General features: G+C 38.6%; 1 protein-coding gene across 1 annotated transcript in view; it reads right to left on the bottom strand.

The window, feature by feature from the left end:
* LOC145998927 (sodium-dependent nutrient amino acid transporter 1-like) overlaps window positions 1–17,975 on the bottom strand; it is a 137,734-nt gene that overhangs the window by 107,623 nt on the left and 12,136 nt on the right. The window contains exon 2 of the mRNA XM_083135718.1: window positions 4,018–4,428. Coding sequence (XP_082991844.1) covers window positions 4,018–4,428 — 411 coding nt within the window. The remainder of the gene's footprint in view (window positions 1–4,017; window positions 4,429–17,975) is intronic.

The following is a 17,975-nucleotide window of genomic DNA, read 5'->3' as shown; positions in this document are numbered from 1 at the left end:
ATATAATCTTTTCACATAGTTTTTCACCTTTAAATGAGGTACCCTTTGCTAAAGCCCTCAAATGTCAACTTCTCCTCTGGAAGTACGCTCTGGCTGCATTTTTGCTGGCTAACGAAGCTCTGACGCCAGAATCCACAGTCACTTTAATTATTTGTTTGCGTTGTGTCGTCCACACGTGTGTGTATTTGTGGATGTTCCTTTATTTATCTTATTGCCATTGAACCCCATCGTCGCGATTAGCCAAAAGTGGCAGAAAAGTGACGTAAAACATGCAAAATCATCATCCTCATTTGAGTTTTAAACGAACATACTCGATTATTGATGAAACATACCGAATATTCCAAAATGACATAACATCAATCTATCACCAGAGAGGGTTGGAGATATTACTTGGTCCAAGACCTATAAAATTATATTGCTGAGAAATAGCATGAACCCTTCCACCACCATTTCATACATAGCTAACGTGGAGCAAACAAGTTTAATTATTTCTGTACATAGTCAAGGTTTAATGTGCTTATGTTGTCCCACAGTCGGTACCACTATATTCAATATTAATGAAAACAACAGCATGGTGCAGTGGGATCCATGAGTATTACCGTGCAAATTGTCCATCACCATGTTCGTGCAATAAGAGCTTCAAGAATTAAGAGAAATCTCAAAACAACTTCTGCACTAGCATACATAAAAATCCATCGCTTAAAAACACAGGATATATAAGTATAAGAGAAAAATTAATGAAAATAGTCCTGGACAATTTGGACGGTAATATTCATGGATCCCACGGTACACAATGCATTCCCTGCAAACTACTTTGCGTGCAACTTAAAATGTGAAATCGAAATGCATTAACTCGAAATTCAACAAAAACAAGTTGAAAAAGCAAACGGCCTTGAAGTAAATTGTTGTCAAATTATCTTTTAGTGTCAGCGAAAGAACAAGAAGATCGAGAGTCTTCAAATTCTCAGTTTGGATATGAAGTTTCTTCTAACTGAACGCAAGGGAAATATAAATTCCACTAAAGAAAATAATAATGTGTACAAGTAGGAAACAAGGCAATAGGTTTCTTATCTGAATGCGAGGCATCAGGTACGATGTACAGTCAACGGCAAAGATAATGTAGGCAAATTGTTCACCACTATTTTAATTACCTTTTATTCTACATCCTGTGTTGTTTTAAGGAAAGAAACTATGTTGGTTCTAAGCAGACATTGTTCTCTGCTAATTGACGTTATTATTTCAATTCATTGTCATCACATTGCGTAATACAGACAGAATGAAAATGGTGGTGGACAATTCGCCTACAGTTTCTTTCGCCGTTGGGTGTACAAAGGTACTCAAACAAGTTTGAAAATACCCTACAGAGCACATACACCGAATATATATTCTCACAGCGCGCTACGACACTAGGATTCTGGGTTCTAATCCAGTCTTGGGCCTGGATATGAGTGTTTTCATCTATTTCATCATGAGTCATCCTTATAGTGGCAATTAGCCAGTGGCAGAAAAGGGAAGCTAAATAACGAAAATCAAATCAAGAAGATATATTTCAACAAATAATAAAATTTATTTCATTGACTCGTGCAAATTTAATATTATAAACATCAATTTCATTGTCCAGAAGAACAGAAATTTAAATAAAACACTTTTAAAATTTGATATCCAGTTAATTCATCCACCGATGGGGTACATTGTTTGAAGGTGATGCTAGAACAATAACAGCGAACAAGAGGGCAGTAGACTAGAGTGTCCCTGGAGAGTCTCCAGTAGTGAGCTAGTGAACTGAACCTGACAACTTTTGATTACAAGGTGATAGCATTAGCCAACGCTATGTGGGAGTCCAAGAAAAGTCCAGTGTGTAAAAATGGCATGCAATAGCATGCAAGTTGTAAAGTGCGTTTATTTGAAATCTATGCACGGTAAGTTAATCGGCAATATAACTATGTGCGGTCTAAACCACAAAATCTCTTTTCTCGTCATGAATCAAACTGATTGATGTGATATATTTTACTTCACCTTACTTCCACTTTTGGCTAATCGCGACTATGAGAATGAATGGTGATAAGATGAAATGGATGATTGGACAATCATAAACATATACAGTAAAACCTCGTTAATACGGATCCCGATAAGCCGGACTTTGCTTAATCCGGACAGGCAAAAGGAAAAAAAAGCAGAAGGCAAGGTTTTAAATGTGGCTAGAAGTCAACAAGAGAAGTTCCCAAAGAAAAGGCAGTCAACCACTGATGAAATTCTGTTTCCCGCAGTCTTTTCACCCCTTACACACCGAATCGAACTCTGAAACCCTAAACTTGTATATGTGGGGGGGTCTGCTTTCTACCTTTGTAGTCCACTCTCGAAGACCATAAAAGATTTGAACCTAAGACCCCTGACAACTCGGAAATACATTTCGGTGATTGTAGAGCTCTATTACAATGCAACAGCTGGACGTTGTAAAAGTGAAGATGAGTATATGTGCAGAAAGTTAATTTAGTTTTCTAGTGAGCTACTTCTATTCCAATCGAATGAAAATTGAAATTTTGCAATTTTGAACAACTGTTCAACAATTTGTTTGTAGTTTAGGTTCTATTAAGGGGTGTAAGGGGTAACCTTTCCGTAAGCAGCCAAATGTCAACGTCACCTTCACGTATCACACCCTGGGCTCAGGTTACAGCTCTGTGCGGCTGTACATGTATGTTTGTGATTGTCCCTTCATCCATTTAATCTAATCACCTTTCGTCTTCATCTTCGCGATTAGTCAAAAGTGGCAGAAAAGCGAAGTAAAATAAACCAAATGAATCGAGACTCTATTACAACCGAATTTAGCTTCAAACAGAGCTGCAACCATTGCACGAAGTGGAAATTATTAGGAGGTTGGGGAGGGATGCTTGTTTGAGCGTTGAGGCTAGCTGGGGGGGATGCTTCTTTATTTCAACAGAGCAAATGCGAGAGCTGGGAGGATGCTTTGAATAATTATTGCTACTGGGGAGATAACATCCTTCTCTACTTCAAGCATTGATTACAACACTCGCTTCGGAGCGATTTTACAATACAAGGCCCCTCCCCAATTTCTTTCATATTTCACATACTCAGTAATTCAGGCCTCGTAATCACGAATCTGAAGTTAAAATTTGGCGGTCAAGTCTAGAACTTGCAAAATAAGAGGGTCTGTGATCCCAACCGACATCCTCGATTTCTTCATCATCTCAAGGAAACCAATGTTTATCGCAAGATTTTTGTGTTTCGAATACTTAAACGAAATATGAATTCCTTATATTAATACGACCCCAAATTTTAACTATGTTAGCCTAACCTAACCGCGCATGCTTCGTGAGGCTATCCGTGAATGGTTTGTGGGGCTACTCGTGCATGGTTCGGATGGGGTGTAAGGCTAATTGCGACGGACCGTCAAAATGTCAGTTTCGTAGCTCCATAATTAGTGAGTAATCAAATTGGTACGACTTAAGATGACCTGACCCCTCTCCGATTTTCTTCATATTTGGCATACTTACTAATTGAGGCCTGATAATGACGAATCTGAAGTTAAAATTTGTCGGAAACGTCTAGAAATTGCAAAATAATTGCGAACCATTGACGTGTGGTTAGGTTAGTTTCGGTTAGGTTAGGCAAACATAGTTAAAATTTGGTGTCGTGGTTGTATCAGGAATATATATATTTCCTTGTGAAACAAAAAATTTCGCGAAAATCGACGGTTTCCATTCCGAAAACTAACGCCTTATTTTCGCTTATTTTGCAATTTCTAGACGTTTCCGACAACTTTTAACTTCAGATTTGTGATTAGGAGGCCTCAATTAGCGAGTATGTCAAATATGAAGAAAATCGGAGAGGGGTCCCGGTCATCTTAAGTCGTTCCGCGTAATTATTGCTACTTGGGTAATAACATCCTTCTCTACTTCATGCATTGATTACAACACTCACTTCTGAATGGTCAAAATGTGACTGAAGCAACAACGTACCTTGACGTAAAAATGAAAACGAAAGAAAATGCGCACCTACCTTAACATTCAACCTGCTGGTGTTCTCGATAAGCGTCGTCCTGGACCCCATTGTGGACATCTTCGTCGGCGCCGCTGATCCATTTTCCAGATTCGGCGAGTGCGTGCGGAGTTCGATGCCGGACACCAACATGTTACCACTCGATCCCAGGCTGTTACCGTTTCGACTGCTTTCACTGACAAAACTCCCCGACCGTTCGGCTCTGTAGCGCTCGGAGCTTTCATCGCCTTTCAGGTAGTTCGAGATACTTCCGTTGGCGGCGCCGTTGCCTTCGGTGGTGGTCAAGCTCGTAGGTGGCGTTGCGGGCGGCAGGGTGATCGGCTGGAAGATGCTCGCTGTACGTTCGGGGATTGGTCGGAACACTTGGTCACCTCCAGTTTCTGTCACTCGGAAGCTACCCTGCGTCGAAACCTGCGACGAAGAGAAATAAACAATTGTAACAGAAGAATGCGTTCCTGTAATTATTATTAAAAATAATCAATTTATACCAGGATGCCAAATCCTGGAGGGACAGGGGGGAATTTCCCCACCAACAAGTTTGCCCTATAAAATTCCGCCCACCAAAAATTTTCCAGGGGATAGAATTTTTGTTACAACTAAGATAAGCAATTAGTTTTGCCTTAAAGCGAGATCCGAACCACTGTGTGCCTTTACCGGGTATCGAACGCGGGACCCCTTGATCCCAAGGCGACGACGCTACCACTGCGCCATCAGGGAGGTCCGCAATTCCAACGATGGGGATGAATAAAGATTAAATTAAATACACAATGAAATCGAGAACTGAACCCAGAACCTTCTGAGGCTATACAGCGATTCCATCGCCCACAGAACGTGCACGAGAGGACGCAACAATTGCCTTCGCTAAATGAATCACTCCGTCCATTATTCTGTAGTGGCTTAGGCAGCTTCTGCAACCAAATAACAGGCGACACATGTCGTTTGAAAACGAATCAATCACATGCAGGTACAGTCACCCGCAATAAAAATTGGATCCCAGAAATGCGTAAGGTGTCTTGCCAAAATCTACGACCATGGCAGATCTTCCTATTGAAAAGTTGCTATTGAAGAGTGTTCACCGTAGAGATAGGGAACGAACATAACGCATTGCAGACAAATCGCTATTCCATGACCTGTCGCATTTTATTGCCAGTGACTATACATACATGTCACTTCGATTTGAAATTGTCTGCATTTGTTCTGAAATTTGATTTTCTGATTAACATATCAACTTTGATGTCTCTCAATGTAAAACTTTATCCTCCATAAAACTCAAACACAAGAAAAAACATAACATTAAATGTAAAAGGCAAAGAATTAACTAGTCCATATGGTGTAGCAAATGTATTCAACACCTTCTTTATAAACTCGGTACCATGTGCTGGCCAAAATCAACCTTCATATCACCAATTTCTGAGCTAGAATTAAGGGAAATATTCAGGTCATTAAAAAACAAGCACTCATTTGGATTTGATGAAATACCAGATTTTCTGATTAAAGGTTGCTACAAACAGCTTTGTAAACCTCTCCTACACATCATAAACAGTGGCGGCTGCTTAATACGTGCTACCGTGCTATAGCACGTTATTCAATTTACTAAAATGAAATGAAAGAAAGGGACACATTTCATAGATTGAAGAAGTTTAATAAAACACTGCAGTGAAATGAAACTTCTCACGTTAAGAGGCTCAAAAATTTGCAGCGCGCTATAATATTTTCCGCACGCTGTTAAGCTACAACGAATACCGTGCTATTGGCTTTATAGCACGTTTTCACCACCTCGCCGCGCGCCGAATCTGGCCGAATGCCCCTCGGTTCAACGGGGGAGGTATGGTCGGAGCCAATCAGCTCGCGAAATCCGTCTGCTAGCGTGCTACACAGATCCACAGCACGGTAAGTGTTGTCATCTCAGTATAAGAAGAAAGTTTGCGGATAGCTTTACAGAATCAGACACGATTTTTTTTCGCGCGGTTCATGGACATGCGCATGGCATATGGAGCAGTCATTGTAAAGGACAGTGGCGTTCGAGAGGTTGGGGCTAGGTAATTGATGGGGGCTACATCCCATCTCAAAATTTTGAGTTTTGGATGAAAGCAGCAAAGAACTCGGAAACAAAGAAAAAAAAATTAGTGTTAAATGCAAACACCCCTTAAAATGATCTCCGATTACAATTTTTGTCTTTGAATAACTGAAGATGATGGTTTAAATCGGCGATTGCAAAATATTTTATACTTTATTCCGGCCGTACGTAGAAAGCAGCTATGCAATACAGACATTTACAATTCCAGACCCCTCGGAAAAAACCCTGCGTACGCTAGCAGCTCCAAGTGAGTGTGTAAATTTGTATGTTTTGGCGGGGGGGAGGGGATAATTGTAAATGCAAGAAACAACATCTACCTATAGCACGCATCTGTGAAAAGTCACGAGCCGCCGCTGATCATAAATCATTCCTTTGAAACAGGTATCTTTCCTGACAGACTAAAAATAGCAATTGTAAAACCAATATACAAGAAAAATGATTCAAAAGATGTAGCCATCTATATCACAACTTTCTGTGTTCTCAAAAATTTTTGAACGTGCAATGCTAATAAAAGTTTAAAAATTCTGTGAAAAGTATTCAGTACTAAGCAAGACACAACACGGTTTCACAAAGCAAAAAAGCACAAATTCAGCCCTGATTGATTTCATTGAACAAGTGGGTGAATCACTTGATAACTGCAAACACACACTTGGGATTTTCTGTGACCTGACAAAAGCCTTTGACTCAGTCAATCACGAAATTCTCCTAAACAAACTAGAAAATTATGGCATACGAGGACTAGCACATAAATGGTTTAGATAATATCTTCATGAAAGAAAACATTTTGTAGAAATATGTTACCTAAATGCTTATGGAAATACAATATACTTATATAATCAATCTCCAGTTCAAAAAATAAATTGTGGAGTTCCCCAAGGTAGCATACTTGGACCTTTTCTATTCCTGCTATACGTAAACGAAATGCCAAAACTTTTGGATGGGGCACGGGCTATATTGTATGCAGATGACACAAACATTATATTAACAGATCACTGTGAGCATGCCTTAAAAAATAAAGTAAACAACACATTGCTAAAGTTTGATATCTGGTTTCAAGGAAATAATTTAATTCTAAATACAAGCAAAACAAAGTACATAAATTTTACAGCCTCTCAAACAAAGAAACAGTGAAATAGTAATGTTAAGTCCTAAAATACAGACTTAATGCACGCAAAAGAATCTACATTTCTGGGTATTGTTTTAGATGAACACTTGAAATTCTCAAACCACATCGACATGCTTCAACAAAAATTAAGTAAAGTCTGTTTTGCACTGCGTGTAATGGTAAACATTACCAGCTTTTGGTCTGTTAGAAGTCTCTATGTAGCAAACTTTGAATCAGTAATAAGGTATGGAATCATGAGCTGGGGAAACAAGGTACATAGCTCCATACTGTTTAAATTACAAAAAAGAGCACTTCGAATTGTGGCAGGGGTCAATGGGAAATATTCGTGCAGAAATCTCTTCCGTAACTTCCGCTTGCTGACATTACCCTGTTTGTACAAGTATATCTATAAATGTCTGGTATACATCAAACAAAATATTAGTACTTTCAAAACCAATGAAGATATCCATAGCCTGAACATGAGAAATAAAGATAAAATTCGAATGAAGAGAAGGGACCTAGAAACTCAGCAGTTGACCTGTATAACAAGTTGCCCAGAGAGTTAAGACACGAACCAATAGTGGAAAAGTTTAAAAATAAAATCAAAACCATGCTAATAAAACATTCATTTTACAGCATACAAGAATATACAGAGGCAACACTCATCTTTTGAAGGTCTTGTGTATCTGTAACCAGAATTAATGTTAAAAGGTATGGTTAGGTTAGTTACCATACATGCAGAGCTTGCTGTTGCACATCAAACTGAAATTTTTCAAGTATAATATCTTTATATGCAATGTATCTTATGTTAAAATTACCAAACTTTATTATCATGTATTTCTATTTGACATGTCCTATAATACTATGTGTACCCAGAATAAATGTTAAAAGGTATGGTTAGTTACCATACATGCAGGGGCTTGCTGTTGCACATCAAACTGAAATTGTATAGTATAATATCTTCATATGCAAGGGTTTATAATACACCAATATATATGCGTGTATCTTATGTTAAAATTACCAAACTTTATTATCATGTACTTCTGCTTGACATGTCCTATACTACAGATGCACCTACTTGTACAAAATTGTAGTTCTTGGATGCAAATAAATCATATCATCATATCATATCATATCATATCATCAGTTAAAAATGCACGACGTGGACTTTTAAAAGTTTAAAAAAATTCACAATGGTTGTCATACGTATTTATAACATACCCAAAATAACAACAGTTAGATAACTAAAAGTAACCACAAACTAACATAGAAAAACCCAAAAAACTCAACATTAAACTACATTACTAATAGTTTAACTAATTACCAAAAAAAACTAAAATCCTTAAATAAATAAAAAAAATATTTTGTCAAAAACCTGTTCCGGTCACCAGAATGGGTCAATACAATAATATAATTTTGAAGTTACCAATGTATGTATTGAATACTATACTTTTCTTATTTTTGTATTTATGTATTATGTATTAAATTAAAAATAAAGATGTAAAAGAGAATAAAAAACGGGGGAACCGTTTAGATAATGGTACCAGGACACTAAGCGCATACCCTCGAATGTATGCGGGTGGAGGCGGGCTTTCTTCGGGACTTCCCACCCTTTTAAAAAAAGAGTTAACAAATTACAGTTACTCTGGTAACAAAGTAACTCAGTTATAGTTACAGTTACTCATTTTGAAAAGTAACTAAGTTACAGATATTGTCACTTTAAGAAAACTGGAAAAAACATAACTCAAAAATGCTGCTCTCTTCTCCACTGATAAGGATCCAAAAATGACATTAATTGAAGGGGTTGGGTGTAAAACATGGTAAGTGACATCTTGGTCATTTCTCAGTTCATTAAGAAAAAAGGTTATTAGAAGCTATACTGTAGATAAATTGTTCTCGCGTTGTGTTTTCTAATTTCAGAAGGCTTCACTGAATCCAATGCAAATTGTATGACATGGCAATTTCACTCGAAAATTGAAGGATGGTGCATTTTACTTTGTAACTCAAAAATGACCAAAATGTCACTTGTCATGTTTTACGACCGAGCCCTTGTCATTGTCATCAAATTATAATAAATCGTCACATGTTTTTAAATTTGAAAATAGAACTTAGAATGTTCAAGGTAAAACCTTATACTTGTAAAAATTACGTATTCATAACAAAAATATGTATGTCTTTCGATTTTTCTTTTAGTAAACCAGAAGTTTGTTTATTATTGTCAAGTCGTACAGCAAAGTCAATGTAAATCTCGTTAGTCGATACCTAGGTATGCTCTTGAAGAAATGTAATTTCCTCCAATGACACTTCTCCTCGCTTCTACCAGTGTGTGAGCCCGGCTTCAGTGGCGTACGCAAGGGGGGTTACCGGGTTTAAACCCCCCTTGAGCTTTTGAAATATTATGGAAAATGCTGCAGAAAAAAATTAAAAATTGCTAATTTATCACAGTCAAAGATCTGCGACAGTAATAATAATAATAATAATAATAATAATTTGAATTATTATTCCCATGCAGCATGAAGAAAAACACAACATTCCAAACACAATCTAAGCGGCCGCAAAGTTCAATTTTGATTATTTTTTTTGCAAAAAGTCGCGCAGTGACTCTCGCGAGAATTGTGAAAATTCCTTGCTTCGTCGCAGTGTGCCGACGTTATTGCAAACGTTCTTCCCGATTTCACATCCCCTTGTGAACTCTCAAGTGATGCTGAGTCTACATCCACATCATTAAATAATGTTGAAGAAGTGCTTTGTGAATCACCTAGAAGTGATAAATGTGTTGGAACGTCTATAAACTTACTTCTCAACGAAAACATAGACTCAGTGAAATTTAGCAACATGTATTCTCGCGCTTCATCATCATCCTGGGCGAGTTCCATAGATAAAGGTAATGTAAATTGCCCCGTGCATATAGCACCGTGCCATGAAGGCACACGTAGTGGTGTGGTGGGCCCCAAAGATTCTCTATCTATTTTGCAGGTGATGTGATCGGCACCATGCTCCGGCAGCCTTCATCCCCCAGGGTTGCTGTCAGGTACCCAATTGCTATGAGGCTGGGTGCGGAGACAAGGCTGGATAAATTCCAACCAATTCCGGGAATCGAACCCGGATATCCCACGAAGTTGTCAGACTAGACCAGCGCGGCTCCTTGAATGAGTTTCATATTTCGATTATTTCAATAAATTTAATATATTTGCTTGCTTTTATGGATTTTCTTCACACTTAAAATGTCTCACTTATCATATACAAATAACCGTTGACTAGACAATTATTTTGTAACAAAGAAACAAAAGAAATGTAATTTTGTTCTATTTCTTTCATAAATAGTAATTATTAGTAGTAATTAAACTAATTAATTAATTATAAGAATTATTAATTAATTTATTGTTATTATTATTATTATTATTATTAAAGTATAATAAAACAATGTTAATGTGAATTTGTAGAAAGTTTTCGAAATAACACCCCCCCTTGATGAAATCCTGCGTACGCTACTGCCCGGCTTAATTGTAACTTGGCTACAATCCAAACGCTGGTTTGTAAGGATCTCTCCCGAAACATATTTCTCGATACGTGCCTGTGTGCAAGGGCTAGAATCTGACCTTGCCGCGAATCGCAAGAGCTTACAGGGAGCCGTGTCCGATTCTCACGGAACAGCGTGAGAAGTTGTGGTTTCAACTGAAGATCATGCAGGGAAGTTTCGATTTCGTTACCTCCATGTTTGTATTCACTCGCTTGTTATGCTCTTTCTCGAGGTTAGCCACAGTTGTTGAGATGTTCCCATAACGCGGTCTTTAAATTTCAATCCTCGACCACACGTGACAAATGAGATTTGCAACAGACGAACTGTGGCCGGACTCAAGCTTCCCAAGAATCTGCTAATCCTAGTCTCACATTGTACTTATGTCCGTCCTCACTTGAAACTTCCATAAGATTTTTTTACGTCCTCAGTTCGGGAGGACACCAACAGGGGTCTCTCACAGTCCTTACAAATGGCGACTGCACAAACACGATATACGTACCACTTCACTTCACGAAATTTAGATGCTATTAACCGTTGAAGAAAAGGGAAAATAACGTTTCCTCAACAAAGAATAAAATAATAACATTGGCACTGTTGAAAAACGCAGACAGTGGCGTGCCCAAGGGGGTGTTTGGGGCACCAACCCCCCCTGTTGCCCAGTATTCCTAAAAATAAAAAAAGAACGTCAAAGGCAGAAAAATATGGCAGAATTAGAGCTGACTACTAAAACAACTTTACGTAACTCCCTCCTTACAAAAATTCTGCGCCCGTCACTGAACACAACTTGCGTAGTTCGGGCAGTGAATGTGAGTTTATAACAAATTTTATTTCACGTTGATCTACTACCATTTTACGGATACACTAGTATACAGTTGCGGTACTGTTTTCCGTACTTCTCCGTACTGTCTTGAAATGTATTCCTATCAAGCTTAACATTTTTACATTAACATTTTTTTTGTTCATAAAACATCTATTTTGACATTTACTTTGAAAGCCACGAAGCAGTTAAAAACTATCCTCATATATAGCAACACTAGAGATTTTCCCGATTAGCCAAAAGTGGCAGAAAGGGAAGTAAAATAAACTAAATCAATGAATGAAAACTACAAATTTGTTTTATGCACTGCTAAGTACAGCAAATATGTGTGACTATTCAGTTCAAAATACTCGTGTGAAAATACTATATCAATGTGGTAGTAGGAAATTTAGGCAAGTGGACTATAAAAGAGTAATTAGCAGACACTTCAATAAAAAAAATGTTCCCCTCAACTTTTTCTCTAATAAAGTTGCCTAAAATATACAGTCGAACATATATTAAGCTTCTTTTTTTTCTGATTTCAGTTGGCCAGTGCAGTCCTTGGTTCTGCTTCGTTCAATGGACTTGAGGATATTTTTAAAGACGGTTTCTAACTGAGGACAAGCTCTCACAGAATCCCGAAGTAAGGAGGTTTAACCAGAAGTGAGGACGCACATCAGGACAGTGCGAGGCTGGCCTAATTCTCTTTCATTTTCTAATGCGTTACGGTATTGTTAGTGTAAGGTACACATAGACAGCTGAAAAGGGATTACCTACTGGAAGACTTGACTTCCCTTGGAATAAGATAAAATTACCAACTTCTCCTTCTTCCTTTCTCTTTGTTTGTAACTCTTTTCTCCATTTCTTTCCTTGTACTTTATATCTGTCTTCTTTTGCCAGTTTAGTGCCACTGCTTTGGTGTTTACTTCGTTTTTTCTTCATCGTTTCTTTTTCTCTCCCATCTTCTGTTTCTTATTTTTCTCTCTGTCGATCTTCTGCTGTTCTTCGCCCTTCTTCCTCTCTCTTTCTACATGGGACAATACGTTTTCTCATTCGATTTATTTAAGGGTTATTTTTTTAGGGTTTGCTTGTGTTTGGGTTCGTGGAACTTTGCCTCGATTTGTTCTATATTTCTCTTTCTTCCTCTCTCTCGCTCGCTTCTCTATCTCTTTCTCTCTCTCGCTTCTCTGTTTATTTCGTCCTCTCTAGCTTCTGTATTTCTTTCTTTCTCTTCCCTATTTCTTTCTCTGTCTGTCTGCCGCGTCTCTATTTCTCTCTCCGTCTTCGTGTTTGTTCTTTATTTCTCTTTGTCTCCGATTTATGTTTTTAGTATCTTTCCTTTTCTCTCGCTCTCTGTCTGGCTCTTTAATTCTCTTCATTTTCTTATTCTCTGTGTGTTGGAATACGTAAGGACCTTATCCACTGCGACTGTGCAGCGACGATTTCGAGCAGGAATTCGTGAGGAATCACCTCCGTCTAGTTCGCTGCAGTTTTCGATTCTCCTTGCACTCACGCGTTACAAAGTGCAACACCGATGGTTTGGTTAGTGTCCCAAAGTGTATTTGCTGTCTGCACCGTTTGCACTACGTTCTGGAGCAGTGTAGTGTCCATTGGCGGCGACTCCATGGGGCTTGGGGGCACGATCGCCCCAATATTAACGATTTGGGGGCAGAGCCCCCAAAATAATTTTGCTTAAGAGGATCTAATGTATTATTTTGCCTCTCTTGTAAAGTTTACTCTGAATTGTGCCACATGAACTTAACTTTAAATAAACATTTGAAATGTTCTAGACCATCAACTTCGGGGGGCTGAGAACGCTAAACCATCAACTTTTTTGGGGGGCTATGACCAGAGACAGCAAAACACATGACTTATTACTATATACTAAGTAGGTAATTACGAGTATTGTTAAAATTTTTACTAAAAAGAGTTTCAAAAGACGATGTGCATGAACTAGGGTAGTGGATGGGACGTTCGGGCTACAAATGGCTCTCACATGACATTCAGAACGAGATCATTGATATATTAGGGAGATCTGTTTTGCGCTCCGTGGTAGCAGATATTAAAAGTCGGGAATATTTTGCTATTATGGTTGACGAAACTTGTGACATATCCATCCGTGGACAATTAATATTCTGCATTCGAACTGTGAATAAAAAAATTGATATTTTTTAGGAATTCATGGGCTTTTATTAGGGGTGTGCGGGACGGGATCGGGACGGGAAAAAATTTCGGGACGGGAAATGTTCGAAATTTCCCGAAGCTCTGAAAATCTCGAATTCTACACGTCATTTTTACTTTAAGTGATTTCTGGATTAAAAACTAACAATTTACGATAAGTTCCAGAAATTGACAATGCAGAATACGTCGAGAAATAACGACATTTTAAAATGAGCATGATCCCGAAAAGTCGGGAAATCATTTCCCCAAGTCGGGATAGGGACGGGAAATTTTATTCCCGATCCCGGTCCCGACTTTTCGGGATCCCGCAGACCCCTAGCTTTTATGAGATTCCGAACACCGAGGCCAAAACTTTAAAAAGGGATAGAGTGAGTCATTCATTAATTTATTTAAGTGATCAGAGCCTCCCCCCCCCCAATAATTTTAACAAGTCGGCGCCCCTGGTAGTGTCGTATCAGGCGTGGATTCACGGGAAGAACTGCTAATTTTTCGATATAATACAGATATGACTAATACGTATTTTTGAAGACTTAAATGTGCTGTCTGATCACAGAGTTTAAAAGGCTAGAGAATACTGCCTAAAGTTTAATTTAAGCCAACTTTATGGTAGGTTAATCGGAACTGGACCTAGATTTTAAATTTGATCCGAACTACTGTGAAATATGAGTCAAAAGGGAATGATCCAATCCGAGACTCCTTGAGATAATAGTCTTCGTTTTCTTTGTTTGTTCGCTTCATTCCTCATATCACATGGTTCATATTACCTTGGCGATGGATGCAATGTTGATAACGACAAACATTAATAACAATCTACCCTAGCCCTTGACCCTATTTTGCAAAATAATACAATCTGTGATAATACTCTAATCTCTAAAACATTGAAGTCAACTTGGTTCCTGTTTATAGAGTTATTTTTTGTTTACGCAAAACAGTGCAAGTATAACTTAGTATTGATTCTCGGTGGGGGCAGGTACCCGACTTAAATTCGCCCCTCCCAACCGTGTTTTCTGGATCCGCCACTGTGTGGTATATGGTCACCAATTAAAAGCGATGAAAACAGTAGACAGGCATTTGTTGAATCTTCCGAACTTGAATACAGTTCTTTCTGTGTCTATTTGGACAGCGAGACGAACGCTGCCCGACACGTGTGGAACGAAATGCAGTATCGTTTAGATATCTGCCGCATCAGCAAAGGTGGGCAAATAGAGCATTTATAATAATAATAATAATAATAATAATAATAATAATAATAAATCTTTATTTAGCGGACGAGATTCAGCATATGCTGTTCTGGTGCGTACAAAAAACTTGGAGAGTTTGTCGGCATCAGAATTACCACTACCAGTTTCTTATTGATTTTTTATTTAAATTTAAAATTTTGGATACGTCAGCACTTAAATACTATTTTGCATTCGTCACGTTATACGGGGTCCAGCCCCTTACCATAATTAAAATAACTGTAATTAACTAAAATACTATTAATATATTCTGACTTCGGTTGAAAGCTGAATATGTAAAGGAGCACTCAGCACACAGAAGGACAAAACACAGGACAACACGCACACAGGGGGCGGTGCAATAACCGCGAAAGGGATTAAGTGCGAAAGAGCACAACCGCGAAACGTAACACAGGATTAAACGCGAAAGGGATAAGAGCGAAGCGGAACAAGCGCGAACGGTATAAACACGAAGGAACAAGCGCGAAAAGTTTAACCGCGAAACTGAATAAGCGCGAAAGGTTTAAGCACGAAATGGAATAAGAGCGAAAGGACCAACCGTGAAACTGATAAAGCGCGAAACCAAAATTAAAAACCGGATTAAGCGCGAAAGGAACAACCGCAAAACGGATTAAGCGCGAAAGGGGTAAGAACGATACGGACTAAGAGCGAACGGAATAAGCGCGAGAGGAATAACCGCGAAACGAATTAAATTTCACTTTCGCGCTTAATCCCTTTCGCGGTAGTTCTGGCGACCCGCACACAGTCCTACGAAGATTATACTGGCCGTAGATCCAGACGCCAGATCCTCGTTAGTCTGCACAAAGCAGTCCAGGTTGTACAATGTGGAAGTGAGGTTGACTACATGGAAGGATAACCCCTTACACCCTCCATTATCTGTTGCATTTGTGGTGAATTTCTAAAAAGTTTTCACAAACTTATGAATTACCCTGTATTTCCGTAATTTCAACTTCGTAGACACTAATCACTAGTAAAAATACGGGCAAGTAAACATGCCAATGCGATTCTTTGAATACGGCATTCACGGTCTTTTGTTTAATCGCCTATGAAGTTGAGCAAACACAATTCAACAGGAAATCACTCCTGATTTGCAATTCAAAATACGATGTGCTGGTCAACATGCTGTGCCTTGACTCAGTAAACATCCATGTCAAACGTAATGCAAGGCTGTTCTTAATTAAAATGTCAATAAATATGTAGCAAGTCGGAGCTGCGTTTACGGCGTGCAGCAGCACTATGTACCCTTGATGGGCCTGCTGATCGAAAACGTGGTTTGTCAAGTGAAGAGTGCACCCACGGAAATCTTGCTAACTTGACTGATGTGCACAGGTTAGAATTTCAGCTCATTTTTTTTGAAAGTGGTTAGCAAAAGTTAGAACAAAATATTTGCGTAAATATTTGTTTTCATGAATAAAATATTTTAGTTTTGTGTTACCATTTCAGGAAACAAAGTGGCTTTCCTTTTAGTGGATTACATCACTGGTTTTCTCATACTGTGAGTGTCAATTGATTCCTTGATTTCGTTTATTTTACTTTACCAAAGATGAGGATGAGTGATGACACGATGAAATTGATGAAGGTACAATCACAAACACACATGCCCAGGCCGGGATTCGAAGCCGGAACCCCTGGCGTCGTAGACGTGTGAAATATGGGGGTGTAATGGATAATCCTTTCTTAAGTCACCCAAATGCCAACACCTTTTCACATAGTGCTCCGTGTAGTGCATTCTGCAGACTTTCATCTATATCGACTTATAACCATTAATCCTCATCTCAATTAGCCAAAAGTGGAAGAAAAGCGAAATAAAAAAAAATATATACCATATCAATCTGTCCATTACTTGCAATGGAGAGGGGGGCCACATAATCGCCCTGCCACACCTAAATCCTGATTATGCTTATATGAGTTGGTTTCTTCCTTGTTGCTATTTCAGTTGTAATAGTCGGATTGACCATTACTGGTTTTGGTATATTGTATTAATTAATTGCTGGCCAGGTACAGGGTGTAGGGTTAAGTAATATGTTTCCATGAGTGTACTTTTTTGTTATTATTGCATGTAAGTGTATGTGCTTATTGGATTGTGCTTTACTGGATATTAGATTCCCCTGTTTTTTATCTCCCCCGTTGGGGGAGCTAGCTGTCTTACAAAAAACCGTTGGCATTGGAATTTTTCCAACGCTACAGGGTCCACGTCCACGGACGTTTACCCCGACTATAAAAAAGGCAGTGGGCTTTAGCAAAAAAAACAGTGTTTCCCCATTGATCGACGAAAGAGGAACGTCTCCTCGAGTTTAGTCCACTTTTGGTGGCTAAACTGGATATAATAATGTAGCATTTGGTGTAAGCCAACCCCTGGTGCTGTCCCAAGTCCCCTTTTAGAAAAAAGCTTTGAATATGTGGATATTTCCGTATTGAATAATTGATGCCCAAAAGAAAGAGTGAAGACGTAAGGAAACCCATTTGTAATGAACGGAATATCGTTTAAGCTGAGGGTAGGCCCGCAGAGATAGTTATGCTAACTCTGCGGTAAAGAAAGTGCCGATGGTGTAAGCCATAGGTGCGCAATTATGTTGAATTAAGGAAATTGGTTGATTATGTAAATGCACACATGGAAGCAGTAAGTAAATATGTATATATATAACAACGTATAATAAACCAATATATCCTACTAGAAATGTTATGATTCCAAGAACTGCGATACTGTCCATAATAAACCAGTTGTATATTCACTTGCTGTACATGTGTAAACGAACCAGGGACTAAAAAATATAAATTGTTATGTGAAACCCCTATTCGTAATTCCGGCGCAAATATAATCTGCTTGCTTGGCACCCAGGGTGGGGTGAAAGGAGAGATTTGAAGAATTAAGGCAGGAAGTAATCCAGAGGGCCGGATTAAAACAAGGGAATGGGGGGCCGACGTTCTTACACAGTCTTCCACGTTCCAAAACTTATTTTTCCTTCGAACATCTAAAGCATACTTAGAAGAAGCCTACGTCACATTTCAAGCAGACGAGTGTCTGAGTTTCTAAGCATCAG

This window comes from Lepisma saccharinum, chromosome 14 (genome assembly GCF_977018435.1).
Source record: "Lepisma saccharinum chromosome 14, izLepSacc3.1, whole genome shotgun sequence".
NCBI lineage: Eukaryota > Metazoa > Arthropoda > Insecta > Zygentoma > Lepismatidae > Lepisma > Lepisma saccharinum.
This window is presented reverse-complemented; position numbering and strand designations above follow the sequence as displayed.